At 37.1% G+C, this 26,447-nt stretch overlaps 2 protein-coding genes across 4 annotated transcripts in view; one reads left to right on the forward strand and one right to left on the reverse strand.

Annotated features, from left to right (window-relative positions):
- CENPP (centromere protein P) overlaps positions 1 to 26,447 on the forward strand; it is a 250,849-nt gene that overhangs the window by 64,825 nt on the left and 159,577 nt on the right. The gene's annotated exons all lie outside the window — the stretch shown is intronic.
- OGN (osteoglycin) lies at positions 616 to 19,025 on the reverse strand. 2 transcript variants are annotated; one of them, XM_047779298.1, is made up of 7 exons: positions 18,883 to 19,025; positions 17,627 to 17,875; positions 16,188 to 16,281; positions 7,494 to 7,652; positions 4,957 to 5,159; positions 3,228 to 3,323; positions 616 to 1,390 (listed from the first exon to the last, which is right to left on the reverse strand). In XM_047779298.1, the coding sequence occupies exons 2-7, from the start codon at positions 17,798 to 17,800 to the stop codon at positions 1,220 to 1,222; spliced, it is 897 nt and encodes a 298-aa protein (XP_047635254.1). In that variant the 5' UTR covers positions 17,801 to 17,875; positions 18,883 to 19,025; the 3' UTR covers positions 616 to 1,219. The 2 variants fall into 2 exon arrangements, with proteins under 2 accessions (XP_047635254.1, XP_047635255.1); XM_047779299.1 differs by having other exon boundaries at positions 17,627 to 18,160; positions 18,883 to 19,021.

The raw sequence follows: 26,447 nt of genomic DNA on the forward strand, positions 1-26,447 counted from the left end.
ATGATCTGTTTGCAAGAACATGGATGTGTCTGGGTGGGTGGGAAGGTGTTTTACGATTGTAAAACCACAGAATTCTCTTTGAATGTCTTACATTCAGATAGATTTATTGATGGGATTCTTATTCCTATAATATGAAAAGAAAATATTTTGCAGTATATTTCATAATTGAAAACCCTTTCAGTGAAGAACTTTATAGCTATGTTCTGAGAAACAGGATGGACTTTCAGTTTTTCTCATAGCATATTGATTTTGATGTGCTTGACTTTTTTTGGGGGGGGCGCACCCACAATATATGGAAGTTCCCAGGCTAGGGGTCAAATTGGAGGTACAGCTGCCAGCCCACACCATAGCCATAGCAACAAGGATCTGAGCCGCATCAGGGACCTACCCCACAGCTCACCGCAATGTTGATCCCTGACCCACTGAATGAGGCCAGGGATTGAACCGGCATCCTCATAGATACTAGTCAGATTGATTTCTGCTGCGCCAAAATGGGAACTCCCTGCTTGACTTCTTAAAATGTGTTATGGTAGACTCAGAATGTTAATATTTTGATTAAAGAAAATGTATTATTTTACTAAATCCTTTAACTGTGTGACTACAAAGCAGAATAGCTGAACATTACTAAATTAGCTCTTTATTTGAGAGTAAAAATTATACGTTATTTGTAAAGTTTTTCCTAGGTATGAGACTATTCCCTATTTCTCAGGCTAAGTAAAAATATAGTAGCTGCCTTAATAGAAAGAAAATAGATTTCCCACTTCATAATGAATATTATATGAATCATAAAATAAGAATGGGAGACCACTGGAAATATTTAGGTTTTCAGTTTTTGGAGCATATGCCTTAAATGCTTCAGGGATCCAGTAGCAGCCAAGAAAGACAACCTTTTGAGTGTTTTTTGGAGATGTCCTCTCACTTAGTAATGCTTTTTAAGTTTGAGTACTTATATAAAAAAGGACCTTTTAAATGGTATTCTAGAATAAACTACAAGGATTTTATAATGCTGTTCAAGTATATTGACATTACTTTGTTTTAGAGATTCAATCTTACTTTCTACTTATTGTTATATATAAGATTTTTGAACACCCTTTCCTAAAACGTAGGTTCCTTCATAGTAGGATACAAAATTAATATTAAATATTTATGCTCCTTTAGACATGTTGAAACAGATTATAAGTACGTGTCTACTTTAGCTTATATGTTGTGTTGATAGTGACTAAATGTAAGACCCTATAGGCAGTCTTTTTAAGCAGATAAAACTGTTGGGATATTTTCCCAGGATGATGGGATTGTCTTCCAAGCGTATCTCTTCAATGTGATCCCGAATATAACTGGTGTCATTAGCCTTGCAGAATGTGTCATCTGTAATTGAAGTTATGTTGTTACCCTGGAAAAGAAAATGGAAAATTTGTTTAGCAGTCCGAAATCATCTTTTTGTGTGGTATGTAATGAAATCTTACAGAATATGTTACCTAAAAAATGATATTGTACATACTGTGTATCTGTCTTCATAGTAGTATAAAAACCCTCTCTGAGCAATCTGAACCTCGTGTAGAGTCTACAGTGTTACTTTGGAACAACAGACTACTTGGTATTTCTGAGTAAAACCCATGTAACAGATATTTCTGAGTATAAAAAAAGACTATACTAACTGGAAAAAGTACGTGTTGTAGAGCAGCAACTCAAAACAGGTACTCTGTCCTTAAATATATTTTATGTTATGTTATGTTATGTTATGTTATGTTATTTTTTTGTCTTTTGTCTTTTTAGGGCCACACCCGTGGCACATGGAAGTTCCCAGGCTAGGGGTCTAATGAGAGCTGTAGCTACCAGCCTACACTGCAGCCACAGCAATGCCAGATCCTCAACCCACTGAGTGAGGCCAGGTATCGAACCTGGAACCTCATAGTTCCCAGTCAGATTTGTTTCTGCTGCGCCACAACGGGAACTCCCTGTGTCCTTAAATATGTTTTAAAGAAGTAAAAAGAACAAATTGAAATTCTCGTGACTCTGAAAGACCAATTTTAGTTTATTTTTATCTGCTCTTTATTTTCCTGTTTCCCCTAACTTGATGTTGGACAATAAGGTCAGCAAGGAATTCTCCAAAAGCAGGGTTTACTTCTGTTTGGAGAAAGAAACATAAACCAGAGGTCTTCAATCCCATATGTCAAGTTAACTAGGAGATGCCATGTGCACACCTGGAGACTAACCCTTACTCTAAGAGCAGACCTCACACCTAGTCCTTTGGTTGTGCTCTGGATAGAACTGGGGCTTCTGGGCAGGAAGTGCATTTGCCTAAATATGAAATTTTTTTTAAATTTTATTGGAGTATCATTGAGTCACAATATTGTATTAGTTTCAGTGGTACAGAAAAGTCAATCAGTTATACATATACATATATCCATTCTTTTTTCCCCAAATAGGTTATTGCACTAGATGTATTGAATAGATTTCCCTGTGCTATATAGTAGGTCCTTGTTAGTTATCCATTTTATATATAGCAATGTGTGTGTTTTTTTTCATTACTCAGTGAATTTTATTACATTTATAGGTGTACAACAATCATCACAACCAAATTTTAAAGTATTCCCAATCCCAAACTCTCAGTGTATCCCACCACTCCTCAACCTGTCTCATTTGGAAATCATAAGTTTTTCAAAGTCTGTGAGTCTGTATCTGTTCTGCTAAGAAGTTCATTATGTCCTGGAGTTCCCGTCGTGTTGCAGTGGTTAACGAATCCAACTAGGAACCATGAGGTTGCGGGTTCGATCCCTGGCCTTGCTCAGTGGGTTAACGATCCAGCGTTGCCGTGAGCTGTGGTGTAGGTTGCAGACGCGGCTCGGATCTGGCATTGCTGTGGCTGTGGCGTAGGCCAGTCTCTACAGCTCCGATTAGACCCCTAGCCTGGGAACCTCCATATGCCGCAGGAAGTGGCCCTGGAAAAGGCAAAAAGACAAAAAAAAAAGTTCATTATGTCCATTTTTTAGATTCCACATGTAAGTGATAGCATTTAATGTTGGTGTCTCATTGTCTGACTGACTTCACTTAGCATGATAATTTCTAGGTCCATCCATGTTGCTGCAAATGCCGTTATTTCTTTCCTTAATATGGATATTTTTAATGGACAAAATTTACATGTAATTAAGTGAGTTTCCTAATGAATGGTAAGGTTGACCCATAGTAATTTGAATTGAAGTCAGATATTGCAAAAGGAGCAGTCATACCTGAAGATGAATTATACGCAGACTTTCTGGTAAATTAAGAGGCACGGATTCCAGGGCATTGTGGTCCAGGTAGAGGAAGGAGAGTTTATTCAATTTCTGCAAAAGTAAAAGGTGCTTTTATTTGAGTGATGTTGAGGTCAGTGCATTTCTTCACAGGATTCAAGCTGTATACCACATATTTGTACAAATGTATAAATACGTAAATATAGACATAGACACAGATCAGTATTATTAATCATTGGTGTGGTAGTTTTAGGTTTGGTGGGTTTTTTGTTTGTTGTTTTTTGAATTCAATCCCTCCCCTGTTATGGGAGTTTCCATATGCTGCAGCCATAGCCATTTTAAAAATATTATTTTTTATGCTCAACATCGCTGATTATAAGAGAAATGCAAATCAAAACTACCATGATGCCGCGGGAGCGGCCCAAGAAATAGCAAAAACAACAATAACAACAACAACAAAAAAGACGAAAGACAAAAAAAAAAAAAAACTACCATGAGATACCACCTCACACCAGTCAGAATGGCCATCATTAATGAGTCCACAAATAACAAGTGCTGGAGGGGCTGTGGAGAAAAGGGAACCCTCCTGCACTGTTGGTGGGAATGTAACCTGGTACAGCCACTATGGAGAACAGTTTGGAGATACCTTAGAAGTCTACACATAGAACTTCCATATGACCCCGCGATCCCACTCTTAGGCATCTATCCAAACAAAACTCTACTTAAAAGAGACACATGCACCCGCATGTTCATTGCAGTACTATTAACAATAGCCAGGACATGGAAACAACCCAAATGTCCATCAACAGATGATTGGATTCGGAAGAGGTGTATATATACACAATGGAATACGACTCAGCCATAAAAAAGAATGACATAATGCCATTTGCAGCAACATGGATGGAACTAGAGAATCTCATACTGAGTGAAATGAGCCAGAAAGACAAAGACAAATACCATATGATATCACTTATAACTGGAATCTAATATCCAGCACAAATGAACATCTCCTCAGAAAAGAAAATCATGGACTTGGAGAAAAGACTTGTGGCTGCCTGATGGGAGGGGGAGGGAGTGGGAGGTATTGGGAGCTCGGGCTTATCAGACACAACTTAGAATAGATTTACAAGGAGATCCTGCTGAATAGCATTGAGAACTATGTCTAGATACTCATGTTGCAACAGAACAAAGGCTGGGGGAAAAAATGTAATTGTAATGTATACATGTAAGGATAACCTGACCCCCTTGCTGTACAGTGGGAAAAGAAAAAATAAATAAATAAATAAATGATCTCTGTTTCTTCAATAAATAAGCTTATGATAATACAAAAAAATATATTTTTTTCTGGCATTTGTAAATTACTAATAGTGTAAGGAAGATGAAACACAAGGAAAACTTCCGTTTTGAGGTTTGTAGAGTAGAGTATTGGTTCATAAGGGTACACACCTTGTTTGTACAGATAAATATTTTGCTCTGTGAACAAAGGAAACAGATGTGACAACATGCAGTTCCATGAAACAAGGTAAAGGTTATGTATTTTAAATGAGGTAGAGGCATAAGCTGGACTGAGTAAGCCCGAGAGTACCATTACTTACTATGTAAATCATGTCTTCATTTATTACATTAAAATAGTTTTAAAACAAAATTTTAAAGACCATAGTTTCTTTTATCATGTCATAATAGAACTGATACTATGTTGTCCTTAGCCATACTATAAAATACTTACTTTGAATGCATTTGCCTTTATTCCCCTACTCTTGATTTTGTTGCGTTTTGCATTAAATAACGTAAGCTTAGGAGGGAGAACTGGAAGTTTCAGTAGTTGATTGTCAGCTAGTATAAGTTCTTCTAACAGAGAGAGTTTTGAGAAAGTGCCATCTTCTATATCTTCGATCAAATTTCCCGTAAAATCAAGTCGTCTTAAGTTAGCTTTAAGGAAAGATATTCAAAAAATACAGAAAATATTATAAGAATAATGAAATTAAAATTTTTTAAAGATACTTATTTTTATTTTTTATAATGATTTTTATTTTTTCCATTATAGCTGGTTTACAGTGTTCTGTCATATTTCTACTATAAATTCTTAACTGTGTGGAGTGATGGAAAGCTTTAACAGGTAACTCAAAGTATTATTTTTAGTGTCCAGTAGAGCGTCTGTAGTTAGTAGCTCAGTAACTTTTGTAGAATGAATTCTTAGTATTTTACCATGTAATTGACACTGATGCCCTTTCTCACTCGAGTTCTAGAATCTCAAGTTTGGAAGGGAACTTAATAGAGTCCTCCCATCCTTTTTTGTTTGAATTCTCAATATAGGTTTGAAAGAAATTCTTTGTTGCAAATTATTGAAAGCAACATTTTATTGAATAGAATCATGCAAATATTTATGGATTTGGCCAGCACAGTGCATCCTGATTATGGATATACTATCTTAATCTCTCCATGCTTTATTGCTTGACAACAGCAAAGACAAGAATGGGCCCTAATTTATTAAAGTGGTGATAGAGAAATTCAGTGTATGTTTGTATATGTGTATCCCTTTTGCCTGTCTCGGATAATTAGGAAATATAGTCAGTTCTCACTGTTTGAGGCAGTCATGTTTATGAAGTCAACACAAATGCCAAATTGGTGAGTATGGAACCACTGCTCTTAGGGAATATACAGGGTTCTAGCCTCTTGTTACACATTTTCATCAACCATTTTCATCATTTTCTCTACAAAATTTTATGTGTTTCTTTTTAAAGGCATCTTATTTAGTATATATTGTCGATATATTTACATTGAACTCACAGCCATCAGCACTGTAACTACATTTAAATGAAGATCCAACATACATATTTTTCTCTGTAAGGCACATCACAACCTTCCTGCACTTAGGAACACTAGACAGCCCTTTAGTGCTATACTTAAGGGGCATTTTAAACAACAAAAAGCACAAAAATGTGAAAAAATGTGGCATTAAATCTAACACTTGTTACAGTATAAAAGCAGAGTCAACGGACAGAACATCTCAGTCTCATCTGGCTGACTCACATTTTTTGCCACTGTCTTAATTTTCATGAAAGTGCCAGAAGTTTTGATCTTGAGGTTACAAATAAATTTTATCATGTAGGTGAGTTTGAAAACATGGAATCCACAAATAATGAGGAACAGCTGTATTCAGGCAGTTGGTCGTTACCAGTGACAGCATGAATTCAATTATGGTTAATCTCATAAGTGTGTAATGGGACCAGTGTGCATTCTTGGTGTGATTTTCTTCAGAAGCATTTGACAACATAGAAACTTAGAAAATTTATGAGAGATTAGTGATCCAGGACTTGAACTCAGCACTGCATAAGTAGGGAATTTTGGTGTGCTGTGGCATCACCCTGGTGGCAAGCTGTTGTAACATTTGCTAGGACACCAGAGGTCCAAGATTTTTAATGACCTGGGAAGAAGTTAAATGGCACTGCTCTTAGCACTATTTCCCTATTAGAATCATCTGAGGAGTTTGGTTGTACTTAATGACAACACCTGGGCCTCTCCCCAGACCGAAATTAGAATCTCTCGGGATTAGGACCTGGTATCAGTATTTATTTAAAAAATACTTTAATATGCAGCCACATTTAAAAACTAGAGTTAAAGTACATAAAAGCAGTCTTATGTTTTCATAGTGAAGGTAGAAAATAAAATATGTCACTGGAGGAGTTCCTATTGTGGTGCAGTGGAAACAAATCTGACTAGGAACCATGAGATTGTGGGTTTGTTCCCTGGCCTTGCTCAGTGGGTTAAGATCCAGGGTTGCCCTACCGTTGTCTGCGTAGGTCGCAGACACGGCTGGATCTGCTGTTGCTGTGGCTGTGGTATAGGCCAGCAGCAGTAGTTCCAATTCGACCCCTAGCCTGGGAACCTCCATATACTGCGGGTGTAGCCATCAGAAGCAAAAAAAAAAAAAAAGTCATTGGAGAAATATTCTGATTATTATGCTAAGTGGTTAAGGCAAATGGATCTTGAAGTACTGGGGTTGAGAAGATGTAGTTGTCCTTATGTTAGATGGGCTGTCAACACAGAATACCAAATCACCAGTAGAGAAAGATGACATAGGACATCTGAATGGAAAGGAGATTCAGCAGTAAACCAGTGGATTTTTTATGAAGTGTGATGGATATTTCAAATACTCTATGACTACCCTCCACATGATAGGCCACAGATACCTAGAAACTAGTGTTTACATGAGTTAAATACAAACAAGAGTGAATACTAATACGTTATTTAAAATTAACTTACGTATATCTGCAAAATCTTTGGCAGTCAACTTTTTAATTTTGTTGAATCGTGCATAAAGATAGGCTGATTCCTTTGGCAAGGGTGGTACAGCTTTAATGTCAATTTCTTCACAGTATACAGAGCCACTTAAACAAACACACAGCAGGCATGTGGGCATTTCTAAATTGGGAAGCAAAATCATAAAAATGAGTAGTTTAAAAATATTTGACCTCTAGTGGTAAATAAAATTCTTGCTATCATGAGCATTATTACTAATTTAAAAGATACTGTGCAGAATTACGGGTGGTAGCAGGAAAGATGTTAATGGTCATAGTAGCTAGTGATCTATATTTTACCTGACAACTCTCTAGAATTTTGTTTTAGATTCCATAATCCACAATCTTTTATTCTATCTGTTTTAGTGGTAGTCACCTGAATTAATTGACAGAAAGTTATATTTCCTCATCTGAATATCAAAAAAATCATAAAGCAGAGCTTAAGGTAACCATGAGCTTGATTTATTGCTTGGAGTGGCACAAAACATTTCTAATGAGGAACCGCTTAGTTAAATAAGCATACTATTAACTTGAAAATTAGAGTCATCCTGGGCACTGTTAGAATCCCATTGTACCCTAATGTCATTCATTACATTTACTTGTCATGCCTCTTTCATCTCCCACAACCTGGAACAGTTCCTGAGTCTTTGTTTTTTGTACCTTTTACTGTTTTGGAAATTTCTGAATTTAAAAAATTATTTTTCAGGACATTTATTTTGCAGAATGCCTTTCAATTAGGATTTGTCTGAGGTTCCTCGTTTTTGGCAGGAGTACCATGGAAATAATGTTGCATCCTCTCTGTCATGTGTCAGGAGCATGTGGTATCTGTCTTATTCCTTATGATGCTGTCTTTGGTCACTTGGTTCAGTTGGTGACTGCCATGTAAAGTACTAGTTTTTCACTTTGTAATTAATAAGTACCTTCAAGAAAAGCAGTTTGAGATTCTAAACATCTGGTTTGTCACCAAACATTCACCCTTTAGTTTTTTCATCTATTGGTGATTATTACTTGAAAAGTTTATCACTAGGAGAGCTGCCAAATAGTGATTTTCTGATTCTATCATTCCTTCTAAATTTGTTAGTTGGCATTTTGATATAATGTGAAATATCCCCTTATTTATTTCTGTCAGTATGAACTTATGAATTCCTTATCTTATGGGTTATGATATGTTACTGTCATAGTTATTTTGATAATCAAATTTTCAAATTAGTCAGTGATCACTCTCAAGCTGTTTTATCCTGCCACTGCATTTTTATGGTAAAATGATAAACAGTAAATTACACATATTTAACTTGTATAATTTGTACGTTTTGACATATGTACATGCCCATGAAACCGTTACCACAGTCAAGGTAATTAACATGTCTGTCACCCCAAAAGTCCTTCATGCCCTCCTTCCCAGCAACCACTAATCTCCTTTCTGACATTATGTGTTAGTTTGCATTTTTGAAAGAATCAAAAGAATCATGGGAGTTCCTATTGTGCCTCAGTGGTTAACAAATCTGACTAGCATCCATGAGGATGCAGGTTCGATCCCTGGCCTTGCTCAGCGGGTTAAGGATCCAGTGTTGCTGTGAGCTGTGGTATAGGCCAGCAACTACAGCTCTGATTGGACCCTAGCCTAGGAACCTCCATATACCACGAGTGAGTCCCTAAAAAAAAAAAAAAAAAAAGAATCATGCAGTATATACTCTTTTGTCTGGCTTCTTTTCACCCTGCATAATAATTTTGAGATTCATTTATTTTTGCATGTATCAGTGCATCAGTAATTCCTTCCTATCTATTATTCATTTTATTCCTATTCCATTATGTTTTTGGCTATTTCACAGAAAGGTACTTTGAACATTTACGTATAGACTTTTTTTTTTTTTAGGGCTGCACCTGGGAGGTTCCTAAGCTAGGGTACAAATCAGATCTGTAGCTGCCAGCCTACACCACAGCCATAGCAACGCGGGATCTGAGCCGCGTCTGTGACCTATACCACAGCAACACCAGATCCTGAACCCACTGGGAGAGGCCGGGGGTTGAACCCAAGTCCTCATGGATGCTGGTCAGGTTCATTAACCGCTGAGTCATGACAGGAACTCCATATGTATAGACTTTATGCTCTCATTTCTCTTGGAATAACACCTAAGAGTAGAGTGGCTGGTGTTATTACTGGTATATATTTTACCTTTTGAAGAAAGTCCTAAACTGTTTTCCATAGTGGTCGTGCCATTTTGCATTCACATTAACAGTTGCTTTACATTCTGACCAACATTTTAGTATGGTTGGACTTTTTTATTTTAGCCATTCAAGTAAGGTATGTTGTGTTATCTCATGTTTTAATTTATATTTTCCTAATGACAAATGTACTGAGCATCTTTTTATATATATATATATAGGCCATTCACATCATTTTTGTGGTAAAGTGTATTCATATTTTTTGCCTGTTTTTAAAATGGTTTTGAAAAAAAATTAATTTTATTTATTTATGTATGTATTTATTTAGTCTTTTTAGGACCCCACCGGCAGCATGTGGAATTTCCCAGGCTAGAGGTTGAATTGGAGCTATAGCTGCCGACCTGCACCACAGATCATGGCAATGCCAGATCTTTAACCAACTGAGCAAGGTCAGGGATTGAACCTGCTCCTCATAGGTAGTAGACAGGTTCGCTACTGCTGAGGCATGACAGGAACTCCAAAAATTTTTATTTATTTTTAAGTTTTATTGAAGTATAGTCGATTTACAGGGTTATGATAATTTTAAAATGGGTTTTTAATGTTACTATTTTTGAATTAAAAAAGGATATTTTGTAGATATGTTATTTGTCAAATTTATGTTTGCATATGGTTGCCTCCAGTCTGTGGCTTATCTTTTTATTTTCTTATCAAAGTCTCTTTAAGAGCAGACATTTTTTGTCTTAATGAAGAAAAATTGATTCTATGTTTTCATGCTTTTTGTATTGCATTTTTTCATGCTTTTTGTGTTTTTTCTCATATGTAAGTTTTTGTAATTTTTTCCTTGTTTTTTGTGTTTTAGCTAAGAAATCTTTGCCAACCACTAAGTTTTCATCTTATATTTTCTTTCAAAAGTTGTGTGGTTTAAGCTCTTTATATTTAGGTATGGGGTCTGTTTTGAATTTATTTTTTTATATATGGGGTCAAGAAGAGTGAAAGTTCATTTTCTCTAATTTCCTATAGCTATCTGACCCTTTTCACACTATATTTTGAAAAGATTATCATTTCCCCATTGAATTACATTGTACCATTGTAAAAAAAAGTTGACCATATTGTGTAAGTGTATTTCTAGACTATTCTGTTCCGTTGATCTATTTATTTTTATTCTAATACAATGTCTTACTTCCTGTAGCATTGTATGTAATAAGTCTTGATATTAGGTAAGGTAAATCCCCAATTTTATTCTTTAATGTTGTTATGACTCTTCTAGGTTCTCTGCATTTTCATATAGGTTTTAGAATCAGCTTGTTATTTTCAAAAAGCCTGCTAGTATTTTAATTGGGATTGCATTGAATCTGCAGATGAATTTGGGGAAAATTGACTTCTCGATGGTACTAAGTTTTCTGGTCCTTGATCATAATGTATCTATCCATATATTTAAGTCTTCTTTTAATTTCTCTCAGCATTATTGCCTAGATTTCAGTGAACTGGTCTTGTATGTCTTTTACAAATTTACTTCTATGTATTTTTAATATTTTGATTAATTAAAAGTTAATTGTCCTCACTATTCTTTGAGAATTTACTAATATTCTGGTATGCTAAGATGTCTTAGACCACCCATCTTGCCTCTTCTCTTCCCCAATCCTGAAATCAGCTGTTTCTTCAAGGAGTACTGGTTCATTTTAGTGGAGAATGCTACTTAGAAACCAAGATTTGAGTATGGATGTGCTCGTTGCTACTGGGATCTCACTGCTTCCAGGCTCTTTTCAGCAGAGAGCGCTGGCAAATATATGTATGTGTATTGGGCTCTCTGTTTTATTTATTTATTTATTTAATTTTTTTAAAATTAAAAAAAAATTTTTTTAGGGCCATACCCGCAGCACATAGAGATTCCCAGGCTAGGGGTCAAATCAGAGCTATAGCCGATAGCCTACACCACAGCCACAGCAATGCCAGCTCTGAGCCACGTCTGTGACCTACACCACAGCTCATGGCAACACTGGATCCTTAACCCATTGAGCAAGGCCATGGATCTAACCTGCATCCTCATAGATGCTAGTCAGACTTGTTTCTACTGAGCCACAATGGGAACTCCTATTTAAATTTATTTATTTATATTTTTTGGCTGCACCCCATGACATGTGGAAGTTCCTAGGCCAGGTATCAAACCCACGCCGTAGCAGCACTCTTAACCACTGCAGTGACAATGCTAGATCCTTAACCTACTGCACTACAAGGGAACTCCTGGCTCTGTCTTTATATATGATACACATAGTACATGCCTATATGTGTATAATCATACTGTATAATGCACATGTATACATATATAGACATATATACATACATGTATGCCTGAGTATATGGTACATATATACATATATCTGTATTCATATACTCATAAAAATATAAATACACCATATGTATTTATACATGTATGCACTCACATGAGGAGACAAACACATATTAGCTGATGCTAATATCTTTCAATCTAGTCCATCTCCACAGTGTTCAGTGTAGCCTTACCCCTTAGCATATTTGTAATACCCTTCTCTGACAGTGAGAAACCTGCCTCTTATTATACCCTGCATATTTACTTTACACACTCCTAGAACACACATTAAGTAGTTTCAATACTGCTAACCCATCACACTGTGGAAAACAAATCTACTCACAGGAATTTTAGTTATTCATCTATTTTATTTTATCTTTATCCTGAAAGTATATAGTCAAAATACTGTGTTTAAGGTTACTTTGATTCATTTGAAATGGAATTAAGTTTCTATTTTTCTCTTTGTTTGCAAATTTGGGTTCTTTTAATCTTATCCTTTTTGACTTTATTTACAAATGTATTTGCCTATGTAAAATATAACCTCATTCTAAGATCAAATCTACCCTAAAAGTGTATACTCAGGGAAGTTCTACCGTTTCCCCTTTACCCCTAGTTCCAGTCTCCCATTCTTTTCCACCCCCAGTCCCATCTAACCTATAGGCAACCAGTCTCAGTTTGTTTAAGTACCCCTCTTTTACTTTTTACACAAGTGAGCTGCTGCATGAATATTCTCTTACATCCCCTTCATTCTTAGATAAAAGACAGCATATTACAGATACTCTTTTACACTTTGGTTTTTTTTTTCACATAATATCTTCTGGAAATCACTTCCTGTTAATTATAAAGATCTTCCTCATCTATCTTTACAACTGCATAGTATTCCCCTGGGTGGATATACCATAGTTTATTCAATGACTCTTCAACATATGCATAATTAGATTGTTTCCAGTATTTTGCAATTACAAGCAAAGCTTCAGCAAATCTGCATATATATATTCTTATTTTTGGAAATGTGTCTTTAGGGTAAATTCTTAGATGCCAACTGCCATGTCACAAAGTAAATGTGTATTTGGTTTTGTTAAACATTGCCAAATTCCTGACCAAATGCATATTTGGTTTTGTTAGATATTACCAAATTCTTGTCTCTTGTACCAGTTTGCATTGCTACTAGCAACATATGTCACTGTCTGATACCCCACAGTTTTGTCAATAGAATGTATTGATATCTTGTCACACTTTTAATTTTTGTCAGATAGTTCAAAAAATTATATCTCAGTGTAATTTAAACTTACACTTCTCCATGTGTGAGACTGAACACTTTATGTGTGTAAGAGTCATTTTTATATCATTTTGTGGATTGTCTGTTCATACCTTTTGCCCATTTTTCCAATGGATTGTTGATCAATTTCTTTTTTTCCTGGATTTTTACTTGTTCTTTATAAACTAGAGATATTAGCTCTTTATCAGTGATATATATTACAAATATTTTTCTGGAGTTCCTGTCGTGGCTCAGTGGAAATGAATCTGACTGGCATCCATGAGGACACAGGTTCAATCCCTGGCCTCACTCATTGAGTTAAGGATCTGGCATTGCCATGAGCTGTGGTGTAGATCGCAGACACGGCTCAGATCTGGTGTTGCTGTGGCTGTGGCGTAGGCCTGAGGCTACAGTTCCGATTCAGCCCCTAGCCTGGGAACCTCCATATGCCACAGATGCAGCCCTAAAAAAACAACAACAACCAAAATACTTTTTTCTCAATTTTGATTGTCTTTGGCTTCATTAATGATGGGGTTTGCTGTGCAAATATTTCATTTTATGAAATCAGATTTATTAATCTTTTCTATTATCATCTCTAGATTTTGAGACACTCCATACCCTGATTATCCTCTAGTATTTTTATGGTTTCACCTTTAACTTCCAGACTCTAATTTTTTTGGTGTTCATTTTTCTATGTAAGATAAGGATCTGATTGCATCCCTTTTCAATTGACTACTTAGTTGTTCTAGCCACTGGTTTTAAAAGTATCATCTTTACTTCAGTGATTAAAAATTCTGTCTTTATTATTTACTAAATTTGTACACATATTTCTGTCTGTGAACTTTTCACTCATACATTAGTTTTATACTTTTTTAAAGTATAAAAGCTTTTTTTGGCGGGGAGGCTATTTCCACAGCATGTGAAAGTTCCTGGGCCAGTGATCAAACCTGTGCCACAGCAGCAACCCAGACCACTGCAGTGACAATGCTAGATCCTTAACCTGCGGCACCACAACAGAACTCCTTTTTTTTTTTTTCTCTTTGTGCATGAACTTGAGAATCAGGCTTACCAAATCCTTAAAGAAGTTCATTGTTTTGTTTTGTTTGTCTTTTTAGGGCCACACCTTCAGCATGTGGAGGTTCCCAGGCCTGGAGTTGACTTGGAGCTGTAGCCTCTGGCCTGCACCACAGCCACAGCAACACCAGACCTGAACCATGTCTGTGACATACACCACAGCTCACAGCAACGCCAGATCCTTAACCCACTGAGTGAGGCCAGGGACTGAACCTGCATCCTCGTGGATACTAGTTAGATTCATTTCCACTGAGCCATGATGGGAACTCCCAGGAAGTTCATTGTTACATATTTAGGGAGAGTTGACATCTTTGTTATGTTAAATCATCCAGTCCAAGGGCAGGGGATGTCTTTCTATTTTTTCAAATCTATTATCACTGTAATACTTTTCAGATTACTTAAGATACATTTTCTGTTTTGGTCCATTTTAATTTTACTGTAGCAGTGTAGAAATTTGTGTGTGATTTTTTTTTTCCATATTATCATGGGAAATAATATTCTGTGATAGAGCAAGAATAAACCAAATAGAAATGAATAAGCAGGACTTTGTAATTTGTTATTTTATAAGTTTTCTGTTGTTTTAATTAAAATGTGCATTATAATTATTTATGTATCTAAACATCACTCTCTCTTCCGTGAGTTTCTTAATGCTAAGAATTGTATTTTATTTACCTTTTCTTCAGGCTACATAGTATTTGCAAATACGTGGTGTTTAACAGGTTTTTCTTTTTTTGTCTTTTTTTGCCTTTTCCGGGGCCGCTCCCCTGGCATATGGAGGTTCCCAGGCTAGGGGTCTAATCGGAGCTATAGCTGCTGGTCTACGCCAGAGCCACAGCAACTCAGGAACCGACCTGCGTCTGCGACCTATACCCCAGCTCACGGCAACGCCGGAACCTTAACCCACTGAGCAAGGCCAGGGATTGAACCCGCAACCTCATGTTTCCTAGTCGTATTCGTTAACCACTGAGCCACAACAGGAACTCCAAACGTATTTCTTTTTTTTTTGTCTTTTTTGTTGTTGTTGTTGTTGTTGCTATTTCTTGGGCTGCTCCCGCGGCATATGGAGGTTCCCAGGCTAGGGGTTGAATCGGAGCTGTAGCCACCTGCCTACGCCAGAGCCACAGCAACGCGGGATCCGAGCCGCGTCTGCAACCTACACCACAGCTCAGGGCAACGCCGGATCGTTAACCCACTGAGCAAGGGCAGGGACCGAACCCGCAACCTCATGGTTCCTAGTCGGATTCGTTAACCACTGCGCCACGATGGGAACTCCATAACAGGTATTTCTTAAATTGATTTTTATATAGACAGAAGCACACACTTTGTAGAAGCTAAACTTAGACTAAACTTTGGTTGTTCTTCAATGTTGGTGTTTCACCTTTCTTACTCATAATATGGGATGGTCAATGATGAGTGCTCCCAATATACCTGTTTGACTCTATGATTGTGATGGAGATAAACTTCCACCGTTTGAATTTACTATATTTTGATGCAATTTTTGATTACTATAAGGAATAAAGCTCCATTATAAGCATTTTTTTGTCTTTTTAGAGCCACGCCCATATGGCGATTCCCAGGCTAGGGTTTAAATCAGAGCCATAGCTGCTGGCCTATGCCACAGCAACAGCAACTCAGGATCCGAGCCTCGTCTGTGACCTACACCATAGCTCATGGCAACGCCAGATCCTTATTCCACTGAACAAGCCCAGGGAACAAACCTGAATCCTCATGGATGCTACTTAGATTTGTTTTCACTGAGCCATGATGGGAACTCCCATTATAAGCTATTTTTAAAAACCCCTTTTTAAAAAAACTGATGATAGAGTGTTCATACTTACCATCGTTTTCTTTCTTGGGGGATAATGGTATTGTACTCTCGTCTTTTTGTAATTCAAAACTTTTCTCATCAGGTATTCTGATAGACTCTTTTTTCTATTGGAAAAATACAAATTTATTATCAGGCGCGATATGCCCAATTTGGACTGTAAAACTAAGGGATTACAGATAACTTTTTCCTATAAGTATTCTGGTTGAACAGCCCTCCACTCTCTGTTTGTCTATTAAATGCTGTTGAATTCTACTCTGCTTCACAAATATCTTGGTCTGTGCCTTTATATTAAGATAGAGTGACTTCTAAAGCAGTGTAAAGAGAAGAAGTGGGTAAAGTTTTACTTACTACATTTTAGGGACCAAGGGATTTCGAAAGTATTCTTTTAACTGATTGATAGATTCAAATCAGCCATGTGAACCAAAAGCTTGCTGTTATGATGGGCCTTTTTCTTTAAGCTTATATATACTTATATAATAATGATGATGATAATGGCTATTAACCAACTCCATTGAAAGAAATTGTAGTGTTAACATTTGCTCATGTGTACTAAAAAGAGCATTAAAAGGAAGCATTTATAACTGTTCACTCTTAAAATCTTTGTAATCTTATTTATAGTGAAGAACTTGTGAAGCAACCAAGATTATTATATATTTGGCTGCATTTCTCATTTTTCATTTTGTGCCTGTGTGTGAAAGAGAGACGGACATACAGACACACAGTAGGCAGGCAACAGATACTTCTGTGGTGTATTAACTTTTTCCTTTCCCAGAGTTCATTTCTGTATGCCAGTAAAACCACAAGTAATTACTTAGCCCCTGTTGAAGTAGAATATGAAAGATGTGGTATGAAAGTCATCCCTGTAGAGTATTAGCTCAGCGACAATTACAGATACTTGATAAAATGATAGGTTCTAAATTGTTGAAACTGATGAAAAATTAAGCCCCATATCAAGTAGTTTTCATTTTTTGATACTGTGTATAGTTGGCATATGTGAGTTCTTATGAAATACTGAAATAATCCAAATAAGCAGTACCCTTCTGTTTATTGCCTTGAACCACTTCTTCCTAAAACAATAAACCTTAAGCTAGTAATCCATCTTTATTTCCTAATACATATTTCTCCTATTTTATTTTACTGTACAAATATAGGGCATTGTGTAACATTAGCATATAAATCTCAACTGGTCAGAAATCATCTTAAAGTTTAGTTTTCCTTAAATTTCATGTTTTGGTTGCTACAGATACTGTTTGGTCATCATAGATTCTGTTTATTAATTTGGGAAGCATGCATACTTTAAAATTATCATCTTATGGACAGTTATTTTGAATTATTTTGACTCATATAAAGTGCTTTTCATTTACCCTCAGATACAGTCAGAAAAAACAAAAACATGCATTTAAATGGGTGGTTATTTTAGAAATTAAATTTAGAGTAGAAATAAAATACCTTAATACTTTTTCCATCCAGGTATTTATCCTCATAATCTTGGCTAAATAAGGTTTCTTCAAAATTATTTGTTCCATAATCAGAGATAATGCGAGAGTCCTGCTGAGATGGTGGTGCTGGCTTTATCAGAGGCACAAACAGGAACAGGAGAAGTGTAGATTGCAGAGTCTTCATTTTAGCAAAAATTAAGGTGTCTGGAAGTTAATAAGCTAGTGGCCTGCTGACTGTGGGACAATACTCTCTTTTTCCCTGGAAGTAAAAACGCAGACCATCGAAGCAATATTTAAAAGCTTAGAGGACTTTTTGGCAGAGTGTACGCAGTAGGGACTAGAGAACAAGTATTTAACCCTTAGTGATCTTTAATTAGATGCTAAAAGTTTTTATGTATTGATGACCTTCTGAAAAATAGTTTCAGAAAGTGGTTTTTGTTCTTTTTCTATCAAAAATCCAAGCACTGTTGACAATTTCAGTTTTTTAATAGTTAGGTGCCTTGAACAAAGGTACTTGTATACAGTTGAAATCTTCTTAGGATACCTGTAATTTAAATAGTTAACATGAAGACCCATGATCCTGTCTCATGTGAGTTAGAAATATCATATTTCAACTTTGGTACTTTATAAGAACTCTTGATTTGTAGGGGTATGAACAGAAACAAGTTCCAAGAACAGTTTTAAAATTTAAACATTATGAAAAGTAGTCATTAACACTTACTTTAAGACAGTACAGGATATTGGAAAAGTCATAATTTGAATTTTCTTAGTTTTATAATTTTTATAGATATTGTTTTTAGTTAATAGCATTGCTTTTTAAAATTTAAACTGAAAAATGAAGAAATAGTATTGCAGACTAGGAAAAAATATAGAGGTTTAATCGAGGATTTAGAGGGAAAGAAATTGGAAGGATACTTTTAGGCTCACCACTGGATTTTATCTGGTGGTGCACATTTTCCACTTTTCTTAAGTAACTTCAGCCAGAATCACTCAGAGTTGCTGGTGCTGCATTGTAGTTACCAGTTTGTCAAAAAACAATGGTTGAAATTTAAGAATAATATGGTTTTGTGACTTTTGCAGCACCCTGTTCTTGCCTGAATGGATATTAAAGTTAGACAATGATATACTAAAGTGCTTGTTAAAAACAATTGTTCAAAGTAACTGAAACTTAAAAAAATTAAATATGGCCTTTACATTTACCAAGATTCTTAGATGTCACATTTTAACAAACGATATTTAAAATAATATTTGGAAAAAAGAGCCTACCGTTGTAGATGTTTTGAAGTTTTTTGCGGTTTTCCTCAATAGATGGTCATGGCTTGCAATAGCCCCAAGTGGGAGGGTGAATGAGAAAAGCTGTGGATTGATTTCAAACTGCTGAATAGAATTTCAGGGCCCAGCAGCTTTAAAAGCACTTTCCATGTGGTAATGATCTTTGCCAACATTCCTTCTCTAGGGTGAAATGTAGTGTGTTGTACTAGAGAACTGCGCTTAAAATATTTGTTAAGTGCTGTACTCAGACTGCTTCTACTGATTACCATAAATTTGTGTTATTTTTACCTTATGTAATGTAATTTTTACTCATGTTTTTGTGAATATTTGTTTATGAAGATGGCACAGTTTAAAAATCACGCTTTTCATTTTATTGCTCTCTCAGAAATCAAACATCTGCTTTTTGAATGAAATAAAACACCAAACTAAAGCATAACCTATGCTCTTAATTTTATGAGGAATAAAACAAATATTGTTCTAATACTGGAATTAATATAAAGCCAAGAAATTTCCAATGTAGAAATTATTTGTAGCACAAATTTTTTGTAGCACAATTTTTTTTTTTGTCTTTTTTAGGACCACACCCATAGCATATGGAGGTTCCCAGGCTAGGGGTCTAATCAGAGCTTTTGCCACCAGCCTATGCCACAGCCATAGCAACGTGAGAACTGAGCCGAGTCTGCACCTACACCACAGCTCATGGCAACGCCAGATCCTTGACCCACTGAGTGAGGCCAGGGATTGAACCTGCAACCTCATGGTTCCTAAACAGATTCGTTTCCCAGAGTTCCCGTCGTGGCGCAGTGGTTAACGAATCCGACTAGGAACCATGAGGTTGAGGGTTCGGTCCCTGCCATTGCTCAGTGGGTTAACGATCCGGCGTTGCCGTGAGCTGTGGTGTAGGTTGCAGACGCAGCTCGGATCCCGCGTTGCTGTAGCTCTGGCGTAGGCTGGTGGCTACAGCTCAGATTGGACCCCTAGCCTGGGAATCTCCATATGCCAGCGGAAGCGGCCCAAGAAATAGCAAAAAGACCAAAAAAATAAATAAATAAAATAAGATTCGTTTCCCCACGCCACGACCTCCACAAATTATTATTATTATTACTATTATTTTGTCTTTTTGCATTTTCTAGGGCTGCTCTCGCGGCATATGGAGGTTCCCAGGCCAGGGGTCGAATCGGAGCTGTACCCACCTGCCTACACCACAGCTCACAGCAACGCCGGATCCTTAACTCACTGAGCAAGGCCAGGGATTGAACCCCCAACCTCATGGTTCCTAGTCGGATTCGTTAACCACTGTGCTACGATGGGAACTCCTCCACAAATTATTTTTTAGTTTAGTCATTTGGAGTCCTCTCCCCTTTATTATTGTTACATATTAAAAAAAACTCGTTTCAGAATCAGCTTTTTAAAAATAAATTTTACTTATAATTTGGAGTTTCATAGCAAAAGATATTCTTTTTTTTAATGATATTGTTATTTTTTCCATTATAGCTGGTTTACAGTGTTCTGTCAATTTTCTATTGTATAGCACTGGGAACTATATCTAGTGCATGATAATTTGACAAAAGATATTCCTGTTTGCTAAATTAAGGAAACGATATTATTTTAATATTAAATTTGATTTTAAAAAAATTGAAGTGGTACTTTTAGACAACTATGTGAACATCTTTAAAGATTCATTTTAATTTTATCACTCATTGGTACTTTTAGCAATCAGGGTAACATTTTTTTCTCTAAGCTAAAAATTGAAGAAACATGAATATGGATAAGTATTTTATTAAGTAGAAAATGAAAGAATACTGATTTGTTTTCTATTCAAAACAGGCTTTAGAGCTTTTTAAATTAAAGCTTGGATAAACTAAGATTTGAATACATTTTTATTTGAATGTGAATTATTTTAAATTTTGTTGTGATATTCTCTGGTATTGGTTGATATAGTAAATTTTATGGCTTTAAAGTCTTTGAAAATATCTAATAATGAAACAGCAGGTATTGATTGTTTTATGTTGTGTGTCAAGCTTAACAGGATGTTGAAGAATGAACTGGATAGATGTTAGATTTAGAGAATCTTAGAGATTCATATTTGCTAAAGGTATACACAGTTTGATACTTTGTACTCCTGAAGATTATTTTGTGGATTATAACACCTTTTCTTGAAAAGTTATGATCAGTGAATAAGTTTATTGGCATTCATTCATGTAGTAGTTTATTGAGTACCACTTCTCTGCCAGAAGGATAGAAACATAAACTAAGACAAGCAGTACTCATTTTCTCACCTCAAGGAGGAAGGGTTTATATGTGATCAAGAAGGGCAGCAAACAAGCAGCAGAAGCACAGTGGGACCTGCTACACAGAAATGTGTTCAGGGTTCTGCAGTGGCCTGGGAGAGGGTGAAGCCACAGAGGCTGTACCAAGCTGACCTTGTCGAGAAAATGGAGAGGTGGGGTTGGGATGGGTGGGGTGGGGGCAGGCCCAGAGGGATGAATGCTCTAGGAGTGGAAGCAGCACAAGAAGGGTAGACCATTGAGAAGAATTTTAACTAGTTGTATATGGCAGGAGCTTGGCTAATTTAAGAGAGAGAGAAATGGGAACAGATGGGGATGGTACATATTAAGACAATACCAGGGGACTAGAGGTCACGTTAAGGAGAGTCTTTTGTATCTTGCTGTGGTGTTTGAGCTTTATTTGTGGCCAGTGAGAGACCACTGAGAGATTTTTAAGCCAGTGAGAGACATGGTTCTATTTTCATTGTAGAAATATCCCTCTAATATTGCATCTGAAGAATACTACTGCTTGTCTGTTGTATTGGTTATTTATTACAAGTTTAGTGACCTAAAATAACAAACATTTATTACCTCACAGTTTCTATGGGTCAGGAGTCCAGGCATGGCTTTGCTTATATCTCACCTGAAATCTGTAGTCAAGGTGTTGGCTAGGGCTACACCATCATTTCAGAGATTAAGATAAAAGTATGTGAGTCCATGGGATTCTTGGCCACAGAATGTAGGACTAAGGATCTCAATTTCTTGCTGATGGTTGGCTGAAGGTCACCTTCAGTTCTTTTCAGGGTGACATCCACCGTTGGGCAGCTCATAATAATGGCAGCTTGCTTCTTGACAGCCAGAAAGGAGATTCAGTTCCAGCAAGAAGGGCAGTACAGTCTTTGTAGCAGCCATGCACATGCAATCATATACATGCCATCCCTTTGCAATATTCTGTTTATTGAGAGCAAGTCAAAGGTCATACCCATATTGAAGGGGAGATGACAACACAAGGCAAGATTCTAGAAATATTCAGAACTACACTGAGAAATAAACAAAACTATGTTCCTATCCAGAGTTAGCCAAACTTTAAAGTTTAAGGGCACAATCCCCAAGACCATCCTCACTTCTTACACAAACTGCAAGTTTGGGCTGTTCCCCAAACCACCCTCACATTTGATAATTTTCTGGAAGGACTCATGGAACTCACTGAAAGCCATTATATTCATGGTTATGGTTTATTATAGGGAGAAGAAGATACATGTAAACATCAGCCAAAGAAGAGATGCACTGGACTGAATCTGGGAGAGTTCCAGGTAGAGAGCTCCCATGGCTCTCAGGATGCTTTAACCTCCTGGCATTGATAAGTGACAAGGAGCATAGGTATTGCCAGGAGTGCTACTGAGCTTCACAGTTCAGTTTTTAATGGGGCATCATTACATAAACACGATCGATTGATTGGTCCCACTTGGTTGAACTCTGCCTCCAGGTCGACTTATATTGCATGACCCCATCTTAAGTCACATGGTTATTTTCCTGGCATGGCCAGCCCAAGGCTATTGGTTATGGCTAGTCCCCCCCTAAGATCTGGTATGGCAACCCCCCATTCCAAGAAGCTGACAGCAAAGCCCCAACCTCTCTTTGGAGTCAAATTCTCTCTACACAGTTTCCATTATAAAATATATTTTAAACTTAGATTGTTTTCTTTTTTTTGTCTCTTTGCTGTTTCTTGGGCTGCTCCCGTGGCATATGAAGGTTCCCAGGCTAGGGGTCAAATTGGAGCTGTAGCCTCCGGCCTATGCCAGAGCCACAGCAATGTGGGATCCGAGCCGCGTCTGCCACCTACACCACAGCTCATGGCAACGCCGGATCGTTAACCCACTGAGCAAGGGTAGGGACCAAACCCGCAACCTCATGGTTCCTAGTCGGATTCGTTAACCACTGCGCCACAATGGGAACTCCTAACTTTTTTTTTTTTTTTTGTAGATTGTTTTCTATTTCAGAAAGAACTACTGTATTCTAGTAGAAAGCTATTTCTGGCTTTCACTGCACAGTAGTTAATGATGAAAGCTGTCTAAGACTCAAGAGCAGGCATTTATCCCAAATCGATAGGGTTGACTCTGTGGTTCTTTTTGGAGACCCTACCATATTATCCTTGGTACCTTTGTGGGGTTTTATATCTTTGAAGGCATCCCAGAATTTTGTCTTGTGTAGTCATCTCTCCTTCAGTGGGGGTATGACCTCTGACTTGTTTCCAACATTACAGGATTTTATAGAAAGTCTGTGGTTTGAATCTCTGTCTCAGATCTCTGCTTATGCCTGAAGCCTTGTCGTTTGGTCAAATGAAATGAAGATGCAAACCCAAGAACTCAGACCAAAGGCTAAAGTTTACAGGGAGGGGAATTATGACTCAATATAAAGAAGGATTAATAGGAGTTCCGGTCGTGGCTCAGTGGTTAATGAATCCCACTAGGAACCATGAGGTTGCGGGTTTGATCCCTGGCCGTGCTCAGTGGGTTAAGGATCCGGCGTTGCCGTGAGCTGTGGTGTAGGCCACAGATATGGCTTGGATCTGGAATTGCTGTGGCTCTGGCTTAGGCCGGCGGCTACAGCTCTGATTGGACCCCTAGCCTGGGAACCTCCATATGCTGTGGGTGTGGCCCTAGAAAAGGCAAAAAGACAAAAAAAAAAAAGAAGGATTAGTGTTTAAAATGTATGATATTTGTGACTTTAATTTTTCTGAGCAGTATATAAGTATTCATATAATAATTTTGCTACATAAGCATGTAATGACAGATATATACATAAATGCCATGATATTTACTTGCTAAGCATAGCAGGTAATATTTGTTTAGGAAATTGGAACAGATAAGAAACTTTGGATTTTTGGCTGTTGTGATATAATTATGTTTCCAGCTGCTGTTATTCTTTATTTCCGAGATTTCGAAAAGAGGGATTTAGAATCAGGAAATTGGTATTTTAGTTCTAGCTTTCCTTAGGTCATATGATTTCTTTGCAACAATACAAGTATACAGAAGAGACAGATTTATTTCTTCTGTCTTTTTGCTTCATGAAGTTGATTAACTATGTTACATGATATGCACATACCTGCATTTTAGTTTAGTGCTTCCAACTGGGGAATAAAGTGAAAGTGTATAGTTTTCAGGTAGTATTTAAACATATGCTTAACATTCTCAACCAGCATTATTGTGAGCAAATGTTTTAAATATCTTTTATTTTCATTTCCTTTCTAAAAGCTAAATGTATGTTATGCTTTTATGTTTGTTAATTAAGCTTGGGTTCATGGTGTGATTTGGATTGATTCTTACTCATCACAGACACCATTCAGACTCGTAGCTAATGTAACTGTGCTTTGAAATATAGTAAGAAAATTGAATTTTCATCTTTCTCTTTCCTATTATAAATACATCAACTGGTTTTGTCTGTAGCTCTGGTAGGAGGTAGAACTTTATTCTTCCGTTTCTTCTAGGGAAAGTGTTGGTGGTTATTTGCTTTCTTTTTAGTGAGAAATACTTGTTGTGGATATGAGTTCCTTAGGCATCTTTGAATAACAACGTGTTAACAACGTGCCTCCCTACTGGACCCTGCAGCTGTAGGATATTTTGTGATAGGTGCTTATTTGACCTCTTCTTCCTGACAGACAGGAAGAGTTTGGCCCCACTCTGGCTAGAGGAGCCAGGAGCCAAGTGCCTTGTGAAGGGTAGAAGACACCCTGCTCCCCACCCTTTTAAGGCCATCTAGAGGTGTTTGGCAAGCTGAACTGTTAAATAATGACTTGGAATTTGTTTGCTGTGGGATGGGTATATGATTTAAGCTCCCTCCCCTCTCTCCCTAATGAAACCTTTAGTAAAGTCTTTCCTGTTTACTTAATATTTGTACAAGTGGAATCTTGGAAGGAACCTGACAAACAGTAACTCCATGCTGGGGGTTCCCGAGAGAGCACCACCGAAATGTGCTGGGGTTGCGTAGATCCGGTGTGCTGCTGGGCTGGACATGCTGCACCAATAGTTACTGCTTGTAGGGCACTGGCACCGCACACACTGTGTCAAATGCTATGGTACATACACATTTCTACTTATAACAGCCTTCTGCACGAGGTAAACTTGGGTAGAGTCATCTTACTTAGTTACAAGTGTAAAGTAAGGCTTCTATCCAGGTATGTCTGATTCCAGATTTCTTGTTATCAGCTGCTAAATCGTGCAGTTTTCTTCTTCACTAAGCCTGTACTTTGAAGATTAAAATGTATTTTTAATCACTAGAACAGGAGATAAAAATGGAAGTTCCAGAATTCTGAAAATTGGAGGGTTTTAACTGTGCTAGACGTGAAATAAGTAATTGCCATATCTTTATAGTCATCTCACCTTGGGAACTTTTTTCCACTCTTGCCAGTCAGTCCTGGCCAGGAGTCAAGTTAGTATATCAGTGTTCACATTGTTTTCTGTTACTGCCACATTTTGTTTCTTTCTTCCCTTTGTTAGGATGAATTATTAGATCTTATTTTCTTTGTTACATTTTTTAATAACAGCTTTGAGATAATTCACATCTCATACAATTCACTCTTTTAAAGTATACAGTTTAATAGTGTTTAGTATTTTCAGACTTGTACAATCATCACTACAATCAGTTGCAGAATATTTCCATCACTCACTCTCCAGAAACCACCTCTATCCAGTATCAGTCACTCCCCATTTTCCCGCTACTCCTTTCCCCCTACCCCTCACTCCCTGTTCCAGGCAGCCTGTAACCTTTGTCTCTAAAGATTTGTGTGTTCTAGACGTTTCATATAAGTGGAATCATGCAGTAGGTGGTCTTCTGTGACTGATACCACTAGCATGTTTTTGTGTTCATCCATGTTGGAGCATGTATTAGTACTTCATTCCTTCTTTTGACTGAGTAATATCCCATTGTGTGGCTATACCACATTTTGTTTAACTTTTCGTCAGCTGGAGGACATTGAATGGTTTCTATTTTTTTGTTTTGTTTGTTTTTGACCATGCCGTGCAACAGCTTAATGTGGGATCTCAGTTCTCAGACCATGGATTGAACTCAGGCCTCAATGGTGATGCATCAAATCCTAACCACTAAACCTCTAGGGAACTCCCTCTACTTTTTTATTTTTATTTTTATTTTCGTTGTCTTTTTAGGGCTTCACGTGCAGCATATGGAAGTTCCCAGGCTAAGGGCAGAATCAGAGCTGCAGCCACCAGCCTACAACACAGTCACGGCAACTCAGGATCTAAGCCACATCTGTGACCTATGTTATAGCTCATGGCA

The sequence above is a fragment of the Phacochoerus africanus genome, chromosome 5, assembly GCF_016906955.1.
Source record: "Phacochoerus africanus isolate WHEZ1 chromosome 5, ROS_Pafr_v1, whole genome shotgun sequence".
NCBI classification, from domain to species: domain Eukaryota; kingdom Metazoa; phylum Chordata; class Mammalia; order Artiodactyla; family Suidae; genus Phacochoerus; species Phacochoerus africanus.

Excerpts from the sequence above, each read along its gene's own strand:
- OGN (XM_047779298.1), bottom strand. The coding sequence starts at position 17,800 with ATGAAGACTCTGCAATCTACACTTCTCCTGTTCCTGTTTGTGCCTCTG. Across the intron at positions 5,160-7,493 it reads CAAAGATTTTGCAGATATAC|CTAACTTAAGACGACTTGAT; the intron begins GTAAGTTAATTT and ends CTTTCCTTAAAG. Across the intron at positions 3,324-4,956 it reads TAAAGGCAAATGCATTCAAA|AAATTGAATAAACTCTCCTT; the intron begins GTAAGTATTTTA and ends TTACTTTTGCAG.